At 29.8% G+C, this 13,376-nt stretch overlaps 1 protein-coding gene across 1 annotated transcript; it reads left to right on the plus strand.

Annotated features, from left to right (window-relative positions):
- Positions 1-3,242: 3,242 nt before the first annotated feature.
- LOC145836423 (bone morphogenetic protein 7-like) lies at positions 3,243-13,173 on the plus strand. The gene is made up of 8 exons (XM_082944223.1): positions 3,243-3,476; positions 3,783-4,044; positions 6,403-6,589; positions 8,257-8,447; positions 10,559-10,762; positions 11,852-12,025; positions 12,187-12,290; positions 12,646-13,173. The coding sequence occupies exons 1-8, from the start codon at positions 3,243-3,245 to the stop codon at positions 12,937-12,939; spliced, it is 1,650 nt and encodes a 549-aa protein (XP_082800349.1). The 3' UTR covers positions 12,940-13,173.
- Positions 13,174-13,376: the final 203 nt, after the last annotated feature.

Here is a 13,376-nt window from a genome sequence, read left to right on the forward strand (position 1 = left end):
AGTTTAGTTAGGCATGACTTGGCTTATAAAGATAAAGATTTACTTACAGCAAAGGTTAAATCTAGTCGTAGTACTTTTTTGAAATTTTTTTTAATATAGGAAAGTAAGCAGAAAATGAGTGTTTTACGTATAATTTAGATTAAAAAAGATAATATTTTAAGTAAAAAAAGTTAAGTATTTTTACGAAACTATTGTACAAAATTTAAAATAAAATAAAAAAATAGTTTTAATATTCATCATGTTAAAATTAATTAATTTAGTAGTCTACATATTAAACTGAAAATATTACATGACTATAGATAACAAAATATAAAATATATTCATGAAGTCCTTCGTTTATTGATTTAAAATATACCAAAATTTACTTGAAGGCACAGCATTAAAATAACACAATTTTCAAAAACCGAAAGTCTAGGTCGTAACTACATTCAAAAAATTAAACAACGTTTTATTAACTTTCTCCAAGTATTCAGTGTCTTAAACGAAAAAGACTCGAATTTGTTTGAATAAAGCTTCGACGCTTTGTCGGTAAACATAAAAGTCGCACAAAGCTCACACGAAAAACTCGCTCGAGATTTGCAATCAAAACAAAGCGGGCAGCATAACACAATCCCCCCCCACAACATCACAGCAGAAAGACGGATAGAAGTTATGGGGCATGCGACGGGTTAGTTGGTCGATCAGTCTGCATTTGCGATGATTTATGTCCGCCGGTGTCAGCACTAATGGACTTTATGCTACCGTAGATAAAAACTAGTTTCTGTTACGTCATTGTTTGTTTTCGCTGTTTTTTTCTTTGTACCAGGGTGAATATTTTTACAGTTTTTTTTTCATTTGGATTCGACGTGTGAGGTTTCGATTTATTAAGAACAGTTTAAAATGGTAGGTATTAAACTGTTTTTTGTAAAAACACGACAATAGTTTTTAGTTTTTTTATTATTTTATAATTAAATATTTATTATTAAAAAACAAAGTATAAAGATTAAACTAAAAAAAGGTTTAAATAAAACTGTTTTATTAAACCATGTATTTGGGTTCAGCAAAGTTCATAAAAGCGTTTTATGTGTTTAGCTCAGTTTTCGTTAATAGTGTGTTTCAAGTTTATAAATATATTTTACGGCACAATGCAGTAAGTACAAAAAGGTTGCTTTAATGTTTTTATACGTTTGATAACAACAATAGAGGTTATACATAGTATTTAAATTAGCAATGCAGAAAGTTTATTAATGGTTTTAAATCAATTAGATTTTAACTAGATTTGGTTGGCTTAACATTAGTTATTTTCAAAAGTTATACAATTATTTTCTCATAAGTTATATTTCTTAATACATCAGTTACTTGTAAATAAATTGGAATGGTTAAAAAATATAAAAAGATATGAATTTTAATTAGCTAAATTTAAACATTTGTACAGTCAAACACGCAACTAATTGCGAAAACATTTTGTTTAGCCGACCTTATTAGTTTACTAAAACAAATTTAAATGTTTCAAATTATACAAGCTAAGTTTTAGATAAACTTATTAAAGCATATACCGTTGAGTTTTTGCCAGTTTTTAATCTATCCTGAAAATAAGTTATGATCAAACATATTTGATCCATTTTTACATTGTGAAAAAATATATTCATGTTCTAAATTTTAGGAATAAATCTATACTTGTTCTAAATATAGACAATTTTTGTTCTTAAAAACTCTTAAAACAAAATAGCATACTAAGTGTTTAATAAATATTTAGCAGGTAGAGCTATCGAAGCTCTTTTTTATTATTTCAAACGAGCCCCGGTTTGTCTACCGAATGCTCGTCTTTTTCAAGTCGAAAGTGTAAACAAAAGCGCAGACACAAGAGAAGGCACGCACCTACAAAGAAAACATCACAAAAAGAAAACATCAAGAAGGCAATTAAACGTGTTGCGTTCAAAAGTCGGCGTACGTTTCAACGCTCGTCAGCACGTGATTGAGTGATTAGCACGTATCGCATCAAGACCAAACACTCACACACGAGCAGGAAGCTTTTCCATACGTTTTCGGTCAGTCGCTCGTGTTTGCTGCGAGCAAATAAACCAAAAGCGGCACCCCAAAAATAAAGCAGTCTTATCTTGTATGTTGAAGAGGCTGCTAAAGTTAATGATCAATTTCAAATTAGCTCGTAAAAACTTGTGTGGCGATGCTCGAACTTTGTTTAACTCAACGTGCGATGGACGAGCGCAGTGTTATGATAGTAGTAGCCCAACATGTTTGTTCTCGGATTTTCTTATTTGTTTTGCTTGTCTTTGAACACAATGTGCCTCGCTCGTCGCAGCTTCATTTTATTTTGGTTTTGAAACTGTTTTAAGTTGGTTTGTTTTTTGTAAGGTTGCGTTTAGTCGAGTATAAAATTATAATTTTTTTTTACTTAAATTCATACTTTGTAACTAGATTATTAATACGCTTGCTTTACATTTGACTATTTGTGTTGTTAGTTTTGAGAAAATTTGCAAAACTTGGTTAAGTTTGTTTATGACAAAAAAGCTGTTTATGTATTGTTGCTTTTCTTAAGACTATAATAGGTTCTTTTTGTATTAAAATTTCACTAAAAAGACTACTTACATAGAATAGTAATATATTTATGAAGAATACGATGTTTGCTTATTTAATGAATTAAACTTTTAATCGTAAACTTCAGTACAAGAAAAAATGTCAAACAGACTTCTACAACTTTATAGTCTTGTAAATCATTAATCAAAAATATAGTTGTAACAATTGTTGTAAGTAAAATACGTCAAGCACAATAAAAAAATGATGTTTTTAAAAAAATATAAAGTATCACAACTTTTAAATAATTTATTTTATATTATATTTATCTGTCAAATAAAATTACTTCAAAAACATAAAGAATTAGATTTTTAAGTGTGTAAAACCTATGTTTAACACTTTTTTTTTCGAAAATTCAAAGCAAAAAATTAAATACTCCTGTATAAAAACAATTTAAAATACATAGAAAATTTATTATCAAAAGCATTTTAAATTTAATGTTTTATTTAATTGCACAATTAAAGTATTTTAAACTTTAATGCGACAAAACTTGTTTTTGAAAAATATTATTGTTATGTAAATTTCAAGAACAAAAATGTTTCTTTTTATTATTAATTTTTAACCAAACTGTTAATTAAAAGTGTAATAAATACTGTTTAATTTTAACAAAGTACTTTTTACCAACTTTCATTTAAACTTAAAACATTTATACAACAGAACTTTTTATAAAAATGTTAATAAGCGCACTCCTCCTTCTGACAACCCTCCAACTCACCTCCTCACTCAGCTCGCGGAGGGTCTCATCATCGCACGAGGGTTGCGACAGCGCGCGTCCCAGGGAGTGCACGGTGACGGGGGTGAAGCACGAGATACTGGCCATGCTCGGGAGGGAGGACCGACCGCGACCCATATGGCACCACGGGAGGACGAACAGCAGCAGGATGGAATCAGGTTTCAGCAGGAAGGTGGGATGAGATTTTTGTATAGCATTTATTTTATTTTTAATTTTATTGTAAGTACTTTAATTTACTTTTAGGAACTAATTCTTTGCATTTGTTTTTTTATCTCTTTTTTATTTTTTGTTAATTACTCTAGAATAACTTTTTTTATAGTTGCATTAGGTAGAGGGGTTAAAAATTATTGTTGATTGTAACTTTTTTGGTATATAAATGCTTTTGTGAAAAGTTTAAATCTTTTTTTTATATATAAATAGACTCATATTTTAATAAAAAGTATTCAGTTCTTTTAAAATAAAAGGTACATGTTTTAAGGCTTCAAGTTTCCAGTACATGAAGGGGGTGTACGAGCTCAAAGACACTCTGAAGCGTCACGACCAAACAAATTCCCCCAACCAGCAACCCTCCCCCCTCCAACCCACCACCCAGCCCTCCACGCAACCCCCGACCACGGGAATTCCCCCGTACCGAGGCAGGTTCGGCAAGGTGTTCGACGTGGGCGAGGACGAGCTGCGGTTGGTGGAGAGCAGCAACGAGATCATCAGCTTCCAATCACTAAAGAAGAAGATCCATCAGAGTCAGTTTGCTTTCATGTAGCTAATTTGTACTTTTACATATTTATACGGATTACTAACGGTTTAAACGTTTAGGCTTGGTGTAAACTAAGTTTTGGATTAAAAATTGGCAAAACTTACTAAAAGTGTAGAAACTTATAATCTATAGATGAATTTAAAACTTATTCAAAATTACAATTTATTAAAAAACAGTTAAACAGCCTTTTAGTATAAGAATGATTTTATATTTTGACATTCATAAGTTTGAGAGTTCGAAATTCTTATTTTTTGCAAAACTTCAAAGAAATTTAATTTTTAATACAAAACAACTTATATTTCGTTATACATTTAAACAAACAAAATTTATATACTAAGTAGAAATCATGCAAGGCTTCATTTATCGAAAGTGTATCTCGTCATATTTGCATGTTTACAAAAAAGGTTTAACCATACGGTTTTATAAAATCTTTGAAAGATTGATTGATGAAAAATTATATTTTATTTTTCTTGTTAAAACAACTGATACGACATTTTTAACATAAGATTAGGTTGTTTTAACTGTTGTAAACACGTTAGTTACTAGCATAAGTTTTTTTTCAAGAATATTACGTACTAATGTAACAACTTTTTTAAACTTTAAACATAAAGTTTTAAAGACTTTACAACATCGCTACAAATATAACATTTTATACAATTTTGCAAAATGTTACACTAAAAAAAGCGTAATTTGAAACATTTAAGTGTGATTTTAAAATTGGAAAATGTTTATTTTTGTAAACGTTTTTAATCTTATTAGTAGTAATATTCCTTAAACTATTCCAGCACAGAAACAGATTAGCTAAGTAAAATTACTTTTTGTTTTTTAACTTTTTTTGAACTTTTCCAACTTCTAGTATAATTATTTTTTCGATTATACATTTGAAAAAAATGATCGTTTATAAACTTTTTGGTTCAATATGTACTATAAGTCAAGGTTAAACTTTTAGATCTGATTTACTAATCACATTAGTTTAAGAAAAAATGCTTATTTGCATTACATTTAACAATTAAGGTGTTTGTTTTCATGTTGCTATTTAAAAAATTAATAAATTAATTCAATTATATAAAACTTTAAACCGATATATGCAAATTATTAATTTTGAAACTATTTTCATGTTTAAGTTTTTTAAATGTTGTCGTAACTACATCTTTGAATAAATAACGACATGTTAACTCTGATTATGTTTTATTTTCACCAAAACATTATAATATCATATCCATAACAAAATACTGTTTGTTGTGTAGCAATAAAAATACACGACTAAATACGATTTATAAACATAGTTGTTGTGGCTTTGAACAGGTTTTTCTTGTAACGAGTGTATTTCGTCTTGCAAACTTTTGTTTACACAATTACTTTAAAGCTAATTTTAGTTTTTAAGTTTGACTTGAATTAATAACGGGTTTTGAAACTTGTTTTAAGTCACTGTAGAGTAAACATACTGTTTTATGGACGTCTGTTTTTTGCGTTGTTATGTAATGTATTTTAAGTATAAGTTATAATTTTTTTAATATTTACCAAAAAAAAAATAGTACGTGTTTAATGAGCTTTAATCCAAAAAGTTTTTGATTTAAAAAAAAAACAAATTCAATTATTACTTGCAATTAAACAAGTTGTAAATTATTAATACTTTATGTTTAAATAAGTAATTGCAACTTAGTTTGATTTACAATGATTCAATATACAGCTTTGTACTTTTGTAACTATGCCAAAAATTTTATTAAGTTTATTTTTAAATATCATACAAAAAGTAAATTTAAAATAATGACTTTAAAAACTAAAAGATATTTTAACATTTTAAAATTACTGAAAAGTAGTATTGGTATTCGATTAAACAAAAATAAGGTCGGCTAATGCATTTTTACACAAAAACTATAAAGTTTACATTTTGAACTTTGTACTTTGTCTTATTTACCAGTTTAAATTTAACATAAAGTATTAAAATACAATTATTAAAATACATTTAATAACAAAATAGTTGTAAATACATATAGTTAATATACATATTAATAACGGTTAAATAAGTTATTTCCTATATAGATTATAAAAATATCTATTTATGACATTAGACAACTATTGCTTACTTTTATACAAAAATAATTAAATGATAACTGCGTTTTTTCTTAGCTCACTTCAACAATTTACATCAAAAGTCTTATAAGCTCAAACTAAATATTTCATAATAGGTGTTTGACTTTTTGTTAAAAAACTATTTTTTGACTCGGAAATAAAATCAACACTATCTTATTACTATAAACAAAAACTCCTGTACCAATACTCTTACTCCTGAGCCCTCAAAACTTACTACCATAACACTAACTTGACACTTATATTTCAACAGGAAACTTCCGCATCGACTACTCGTACTTCCAGGTTCACCACTTCATCCTGCAGAGGGTTCAACCTACTAAGGAGCTGGCAGCAGCAAGGTTCAGGATATACTGCAGGTTGAACAACGAGTTCATCCACAGGTTGAACGGGAGCTTGACTATAAAGGTGTACGACGCATCCATCGCAAGAATGAGCAAGTATGTTTAGTTGGAGTATCATACTTTTCTATATTTTTATTTATGTAGGATACCGTAATTACAAAATATTAAAACGTGTTGAACTGCTACTTTTTATTTTCTTATTTTTATTGTAAGGCGCCTCAGCAGCTGAAAAAAAACACTATTTTTAAAAAGTTAAAATGTTATAATATTAAATATTTTATGTACTTTTTGAAAGAAGAATTTTTTATTATAGTATGAAAATTTAAAGTAAAGCATATTCATAAATTAATTTAACGTAAGTTCATAGGAAACAAACTCTTATTCTCATTATAAGTTTTTTTAATGCTTTAATTTAGTTTTAATTAAAAGTATTTTGATTAACTTTGAGATCTCAAGCGTATAATTAATCACTTTTAATTTTTGTCTATACACTTGAAAACCAAGATAAATTAATTTTTTGCTTTTACTACAATATAAATTACAAATCAGATTACAAAATATTTAAAAGAAAGTCATTTGCTACTAAAACAACTTGTAAATATCTTGAAACCAGTGCACGAATGAAAAAAAAAACAAAAACTTGTAAAACATCAATGATCGCCCAAAGTCTGATTTAAAACAATTAAGGCAATTGAAACAAAAACAACAAGCGCTCGTTTATGATCTGATCTGAACAGTTTGAACTTGAAACAGTAGCAGTGTTTAAAAGAAGGGGATTAATCGATTAAGGAGGGTTAACATGCTTTCACGTAGTCGCATGTCTGCTACCATACATACGGGGGGAAACGCTAATTAGCAAGCAGAAATAAGTATTTTGATATCGAAACAGTGGCTCAGTTTTTCGGATGATAGAGGGACACATCTTCATTTCGGTTCCCACACCAATAAAAAGCCATTTTTGGCACCGGCACAAAGCAGCGGGCAGGTCCGGTCTTTTCTTGAAATTTACTGCAGCGAGTAATCGCCAATGTAAACAAGCGAAAGTAAATTGCGGCGGATTAATGAGGCAAATATAAACAGAATCGCATTTTAATCCAATAAGACGCGCGGCTCTCATTGGCTGCCGGTTTTAATCCAATCAGGTGAGCCGATGTGTGTTTGTAAGCCGCGAGCTCAGCCGACTCTACTTGCGATTTTCCTCGTCAAAACTGTCATGCTGAATTTGAAATTAAATGTTAGCCTCATCTGTGTTAAGCTGATCTGGATTAATAAAAAATTACATAAAATTTCCTATCTCGTTGAAACTAAGCGTTTTACTCAAGAACAAAATAAACAATAAAAATTAATTAGTAACGTCGGTCTGAATATTTTTTTAATATTAGTAGTCGTACATTTTTAAATAAAACTCTATGTAAATATTGTTATCATAAAAAAGTTAAATTATAGAACTGTTTCAGTTCTTAAGTTAAACAAATTGAAACTTTAATTGTCTATTATAGCTTTTTATTTTATTTTAAAAAGTAGGAAAAATAATATATTAACAGTTTCTTTGAACTTTAACAGTTTAATATAACTATTTAACTGTTGCTACTATAGGCACTAATCTATTATTCTTTAACAAAAAAAAGGTTACTGTAACAAAATTAATTAAAATATTTTCTAAAAAACAACCAAATAAAAATATTTAGCAGCTGTAAAACAACTGTAACTTGGGCATTTAAGCTAAATTACTATTTTATGTTTATAACTTAATTTTCACACAGGGAAGATAGGTCGAGGGCGCAACCACTGGACGCGAAGAAGCTGACCAACCACAAGAAAGGGTGGACAATGTTCGACGTATCAAGATCACTCAACCAGTGGATGGAAAAGAGGAGGGGGAGGCTGGCCAGGAGCCAGGTCGCCGGTCCAGCAGGAATATTCACCCTGTTCGTCTCAGTTGAAGACGATAAAGGTGAGAAGGTTTTAATAAGGAGTTTTCCTTTTTTTTATGAACTTGTTCAATGGTGTGTTAGTCAAAGTACTGTATGAGTTAATAACAGGTTAATTACTAAAATTAACTATATCATAAATTCGAAGATATATATTGTTGGTATATATTTTTTGTTTTGATATATATATATAAAGGTTTATTTAAAGATGCAAAACTCAAAGGACTCGAGTTTCGTGACTATTCACTCATCAGCTTCAAAACAAGTTTAAAATAAAGCACAAAACAAAATCACTAATGAAAGTTAAAAATTTTTTGCATAAATATATTATGACGTAATTTTGAAAGTATCGAAAATTCATTAGTGATTTTGTTTTGTGCTTTATTTTAAACTTGTTTTGAAGCTGATGAGTGAATAGTCACGAAACTCGAGTCCTTTGAGTTTTGCATCTTTAAATAAACCTTTTTAATAATAAAGCCCTCAAGGTGGACTCAGTGTGAAAAATTTAATTTATTAAGTTAAATAACTTAATTCTATATATATATATAAATATATATTGTTGAATAAATATTGAAACTGTAATACTTTTATTACTTATAATACTAATGAAACTGTAGTTCTTTTTTCATAACTAAAAATGTTGTGTTTTTTTAAGTAGTTTAACTAAATGCAGCTTTTAGCAGTAAACTAAAACTTTTTAAACAGTTAAACAAATTTTTTACCTTTGTTTCTAAGTAAATGATGCCTTACTTTTTATTAAGCAAATAATTTATCAAATCACATTTTCAAATTACTTTTAAAAGATTTTTTTAATCACTGTTACCTTTATGAGTTTGTTTCAACGCTGTAGCATATGAAGCAAACAAAAAAGTCCAAAAACAATAGCTTTCATAAAACTGTCTGCTTTTGAAAACATTCAAAAAAGTTCGAATTTGTGGCATAACTGCTTTCATCTTTTCGTGTGAAAATTTATTAAATACCCGTGCACTTCACTGGCTAATTCCATTTTAATACAATGCCTCAGATACGAAAATTGTCCTTGAAAAGGGCCAATTAGGTCCAGGTGACACCCGTCATTATCACCCATCAGCACCCACGTAATCCAATCAGCAGCGCCGAATCAAAGTTTTAATCCAATCAAATTCATATGAACTGATATGTTGCGAAATTCCTCATAAAGGTTTTCGTGAGAAAGGCTTGTGTTGCACAAAGTTCAAACATTTTAAGTTTGATATGTATGTTTTTTAAACTTAAGGTCAACTTCGTCTAACCAATCCTAAAGTTTTAATATTAAATTTATTAATAAAACTAACATTTGACCACTTATTCATTTTATCTGTATAAAAAACCTTCAGTAGAAGCATGTTTTTTTTTTCTGTTGCAAGTTTGTAACACAGAAGCAAAAAATTCAAACTGTTAACTTATTTATTTTTAAACATTAAAGGATGACACTTTTCTTCATTAAGTCTTTATTTCGGCTTACAAAACTATTACATGCTCCATTTACAATATGCGCCATTTTGTCTTACTTCTTTTGCAACGTATAAACTTTGAAATATTTACTCTCTAAAAGTTTAACGTGCGTTTTATACACAACTTAAAGTTGTAATTTTAGCTGGGTTTATTTAGTTCATATACATATTAAATGCTTAAAAGGCTAACATTATTTAACAATTTAAACTTTAAGTTTAGCTTTTTATTAAGTAAATGTCTAGATCGCAGAGTACTTTCTAAGTTTTGACATGTTTATAGTTCATTCTGATCATTTAATTTTACAACTGCCTTTGTCTTATACACATTTTTTTAGGCAAACGTTTAGATGTTTAAAAATTTAACGACATTTATAAATTAAAGCGATTCAAAAACATTTTATAAATAATAGATCTTTTTAGAATTATTATGTAAAAAAAGTTAACGACATTTTTCGATACGTTAAAGAAGTATTTGTCAAAAAAAATATTGTTTAGTTGTATAAAAATCAAATCAGCAATGTTTTAAAATGTATAAAGAAAAACTTTGTTCAGTATTTTTTCAAAACTTCAAACACATTAAACAAAAAACAATGAGTGTTAAATTAAAATGGAATGCCTTTATAGTATAATAAAAAAAACAAAACAACCAACGTATAACACAGGCAGGAAGATCAGACCGGTGAAGTTGAAGGTGCTGGGCAGGAGGGCTCACGTCAGCCGCCAGTCCTTCCTGGCCGCCTTCTTCGCGGAGGAGGACGATCTCGCCACCAGGTCGCTGTACCACAGCAGGAGGAAGCTGAAGAGGAAGAAGAGGGAGGCACCGCAGAAGAGGGAGGCCACTCTGAGGGACAGGGGCTGGAAGGCCGGTCAGTTTGTGATAAAAATTGTTTTAATACAAGCTTTTTTAAGCTTACAAAAGTGTATCCGAAAGTAGGAAGTACTTAGAAATAAGTTGATTAAACTTGTTTGTGAAGAAAAAATAAACGAAAAATTATAAATTTTACAACACCTAAGAAGTACTTCTTAAAAACATGCTCTATAAAGTTTGTTGCAACATTAAGATTTATGTAATAATCAATTTCTATATACTGTCTCAATAAAGTTATTTTTTAGATGACGTCTACCCACCTGCATTTAAATTATATTTTAAAATTCTAAAATTATTCTAGACTTCTGTCAAACTCAACCCAGCATAATTGGTCCAATAATCGCAATTAAGGCTTTAGTCGGGCACAAAACGCAACATTAATACATGATTACGTTATGTTGAAACTGAAACCTCATTATTCCAGACTTTTTAAATAAGCACCTGCTGTTTAGACACATTAAAATGGCATTGCGGTATGGACAGTTTAATCATGTGGTTTCGCTAATCCTCAAACAACTGGTTGCATTTTAAAACATTCGTTGCGCTTGAACGGTTTTTGTTTGTTTTTTGTTGTCTAAGATTGCAGAAATTTACGGTTTATAAATCTTATAGTCGTTTAAACAGCTTTTTTTTAGAGTTAATAACAAACAAATGACCGTTTCTATAAATACTTTTAAAGAAAGCATGTTTATAACATTGGTTGTAAAAAGTAAACCTAATACTTAAACAGAAGCTATATACAAAAACTTAAGGAAATTGAAGCGATTAAATTAAGTTAGAAATTGTAAACATTGTTGTATTTAAACAACGATAAAAACTAATATGTTATAACGATGAGAGGAACTAAGAAGTGAAAAAAAAAATATTTACACGAGACAACTTATGTTTGTCTTTCTTTATAATGTCCTACAATGAAAACATACATTAAAGGTGCAGTTCTTATTGTTATTTTTTAACGTTAGCTTTTTAATGTATGAATAAAAATAAGATTGTTTGCTTTTTACAAGAGATATGAATAAAATGTTTATGTAAACTTTATTTAAAACACACAAAATTTGCTATAAATACTATTTTCATTCACATACAGACTCTTCATCGCAAAAGTACTCGGGAAACTCGCTGGCCAACTCAATACTGCCGCAGAATATCGGTGGTCAGAACGTTGACAGCAAACACCTTCCGTATGGTGGCGCAAAAGAGCAACCGCAGAGAAGGCACAGCAGAACCAACAAGGCGAGGAAGAACCGCAAGCGAAAGAAGAGTCAGTTGGACCATTTTTTAATAAATTTTCTTTATATACTCCGAGATATATTTTTTTGTTATTACGGTTTATTGAAATTTCTTGGAAAGTATTGTTATAACAAGTTTAGTATGTAAAATTTGTAGTTTGTTCGAAATGATTATTTTTATTTGTTTTTGTAGATCGCGGTCAGAAATATTCTCCACAGACGACAGCCCCACCCTCCGAAAATGAATTTTGTAGAAGGATGTCGCTGAAAGTCGACTTCAGAAAACTTAATTGGGAGGTTAATAACACCTTACCTATGTCCTAAGTCCTATAATTAAATAAAATTAGAAACTATATAAGGAACTTTTAACTTAGTCTTTTTCAAAACACAAGGTTTTAAAACTGTCCTTTTATCGGTTTTTGTTTTTTTTTAATAAAAATTTAGGATTTAAATTTATTAACTTATATAAAAAACTATATAGTTTTTTTAGCAAATTTTGTGTTCTGATAATTTTTAATCCACTTTCAACAGTTTTCCTAGGTTCTGATAATTAATTTTTTATTAATTAGTTACATTAGTTTTACCTAAACCACTTTAAAAGCTTAAATTAATTTGTTTGAGTGAAAGTATTAAAACGAGCAACAACTTTCAGGACTGGATAGTGGCACCGACCCACTACACGGCTTTCCGGTGCGAGGGCTTGTGCGCCTTTCCCCTCCAAAACCACATGAACGCCACCAACCACGCCATCATGCAGTCCCTGGTCAGCCTCATCCAGCAAAACTCCCCTCACCATGGCAACCGCCACCACCAGGAGCCGCTGTCGAACCCGTGCTGCTCGCCCATCGACCTCGACCCCATCACCGTCCTCTACTTCGACGACTCGAGGACGGTGCTGTACAAGAAGTACAAGGACATGATCGTCAGGTCGTGCGGCTGCAACTGATCGGGATTTTTGGCGGGAATTAAGTGACAGGTGAAAGAGTTTCGGCGGGTAAACAGTCAAGATGGTTGAGAACATAGCGAGAAGTTTTGTAATTCAAGACAGCTTTTTTTTTTGTGGGAGGTTTACTGAGTGTATGGCTGGTTTTCAAGAGTTAATGATGTCAGCTGAAGCGAACCAATGTTTTTTTTTTTAGTTTATCTTATAGAAAATTTCTTATTCCATTTTCTGTGTCTGTAGCCCTTTTCTTCAATACAAACTAAAAAATATTTTTTAATTTTCTTTTAACAATACCAATGATAAAAGTGTCAGTTTTGTTAAAGTAGGTTACAATAAAATTCACTGTGAGTACCTATTTATTGAATTAACTATTTTTCTTAATTCTTAGCTGTAGTTATATAGTTAAGTTTTTTAAAGCAAGAAATTACTTACTTATCTAG

This window comes from Thalia democratica, chromosome 5 (genome assembly GCF_965202585.1).
Source record: "Thalia democratica chromosome 5, ktThaDemo2.hap1.1, whole genome shotgun sequence".
Lineage (NCBI taxonomy): Eukaryota > Metazoa > Chordata > Thaliacea > Salpida > Salpidae > Thalia > Thalia democratica.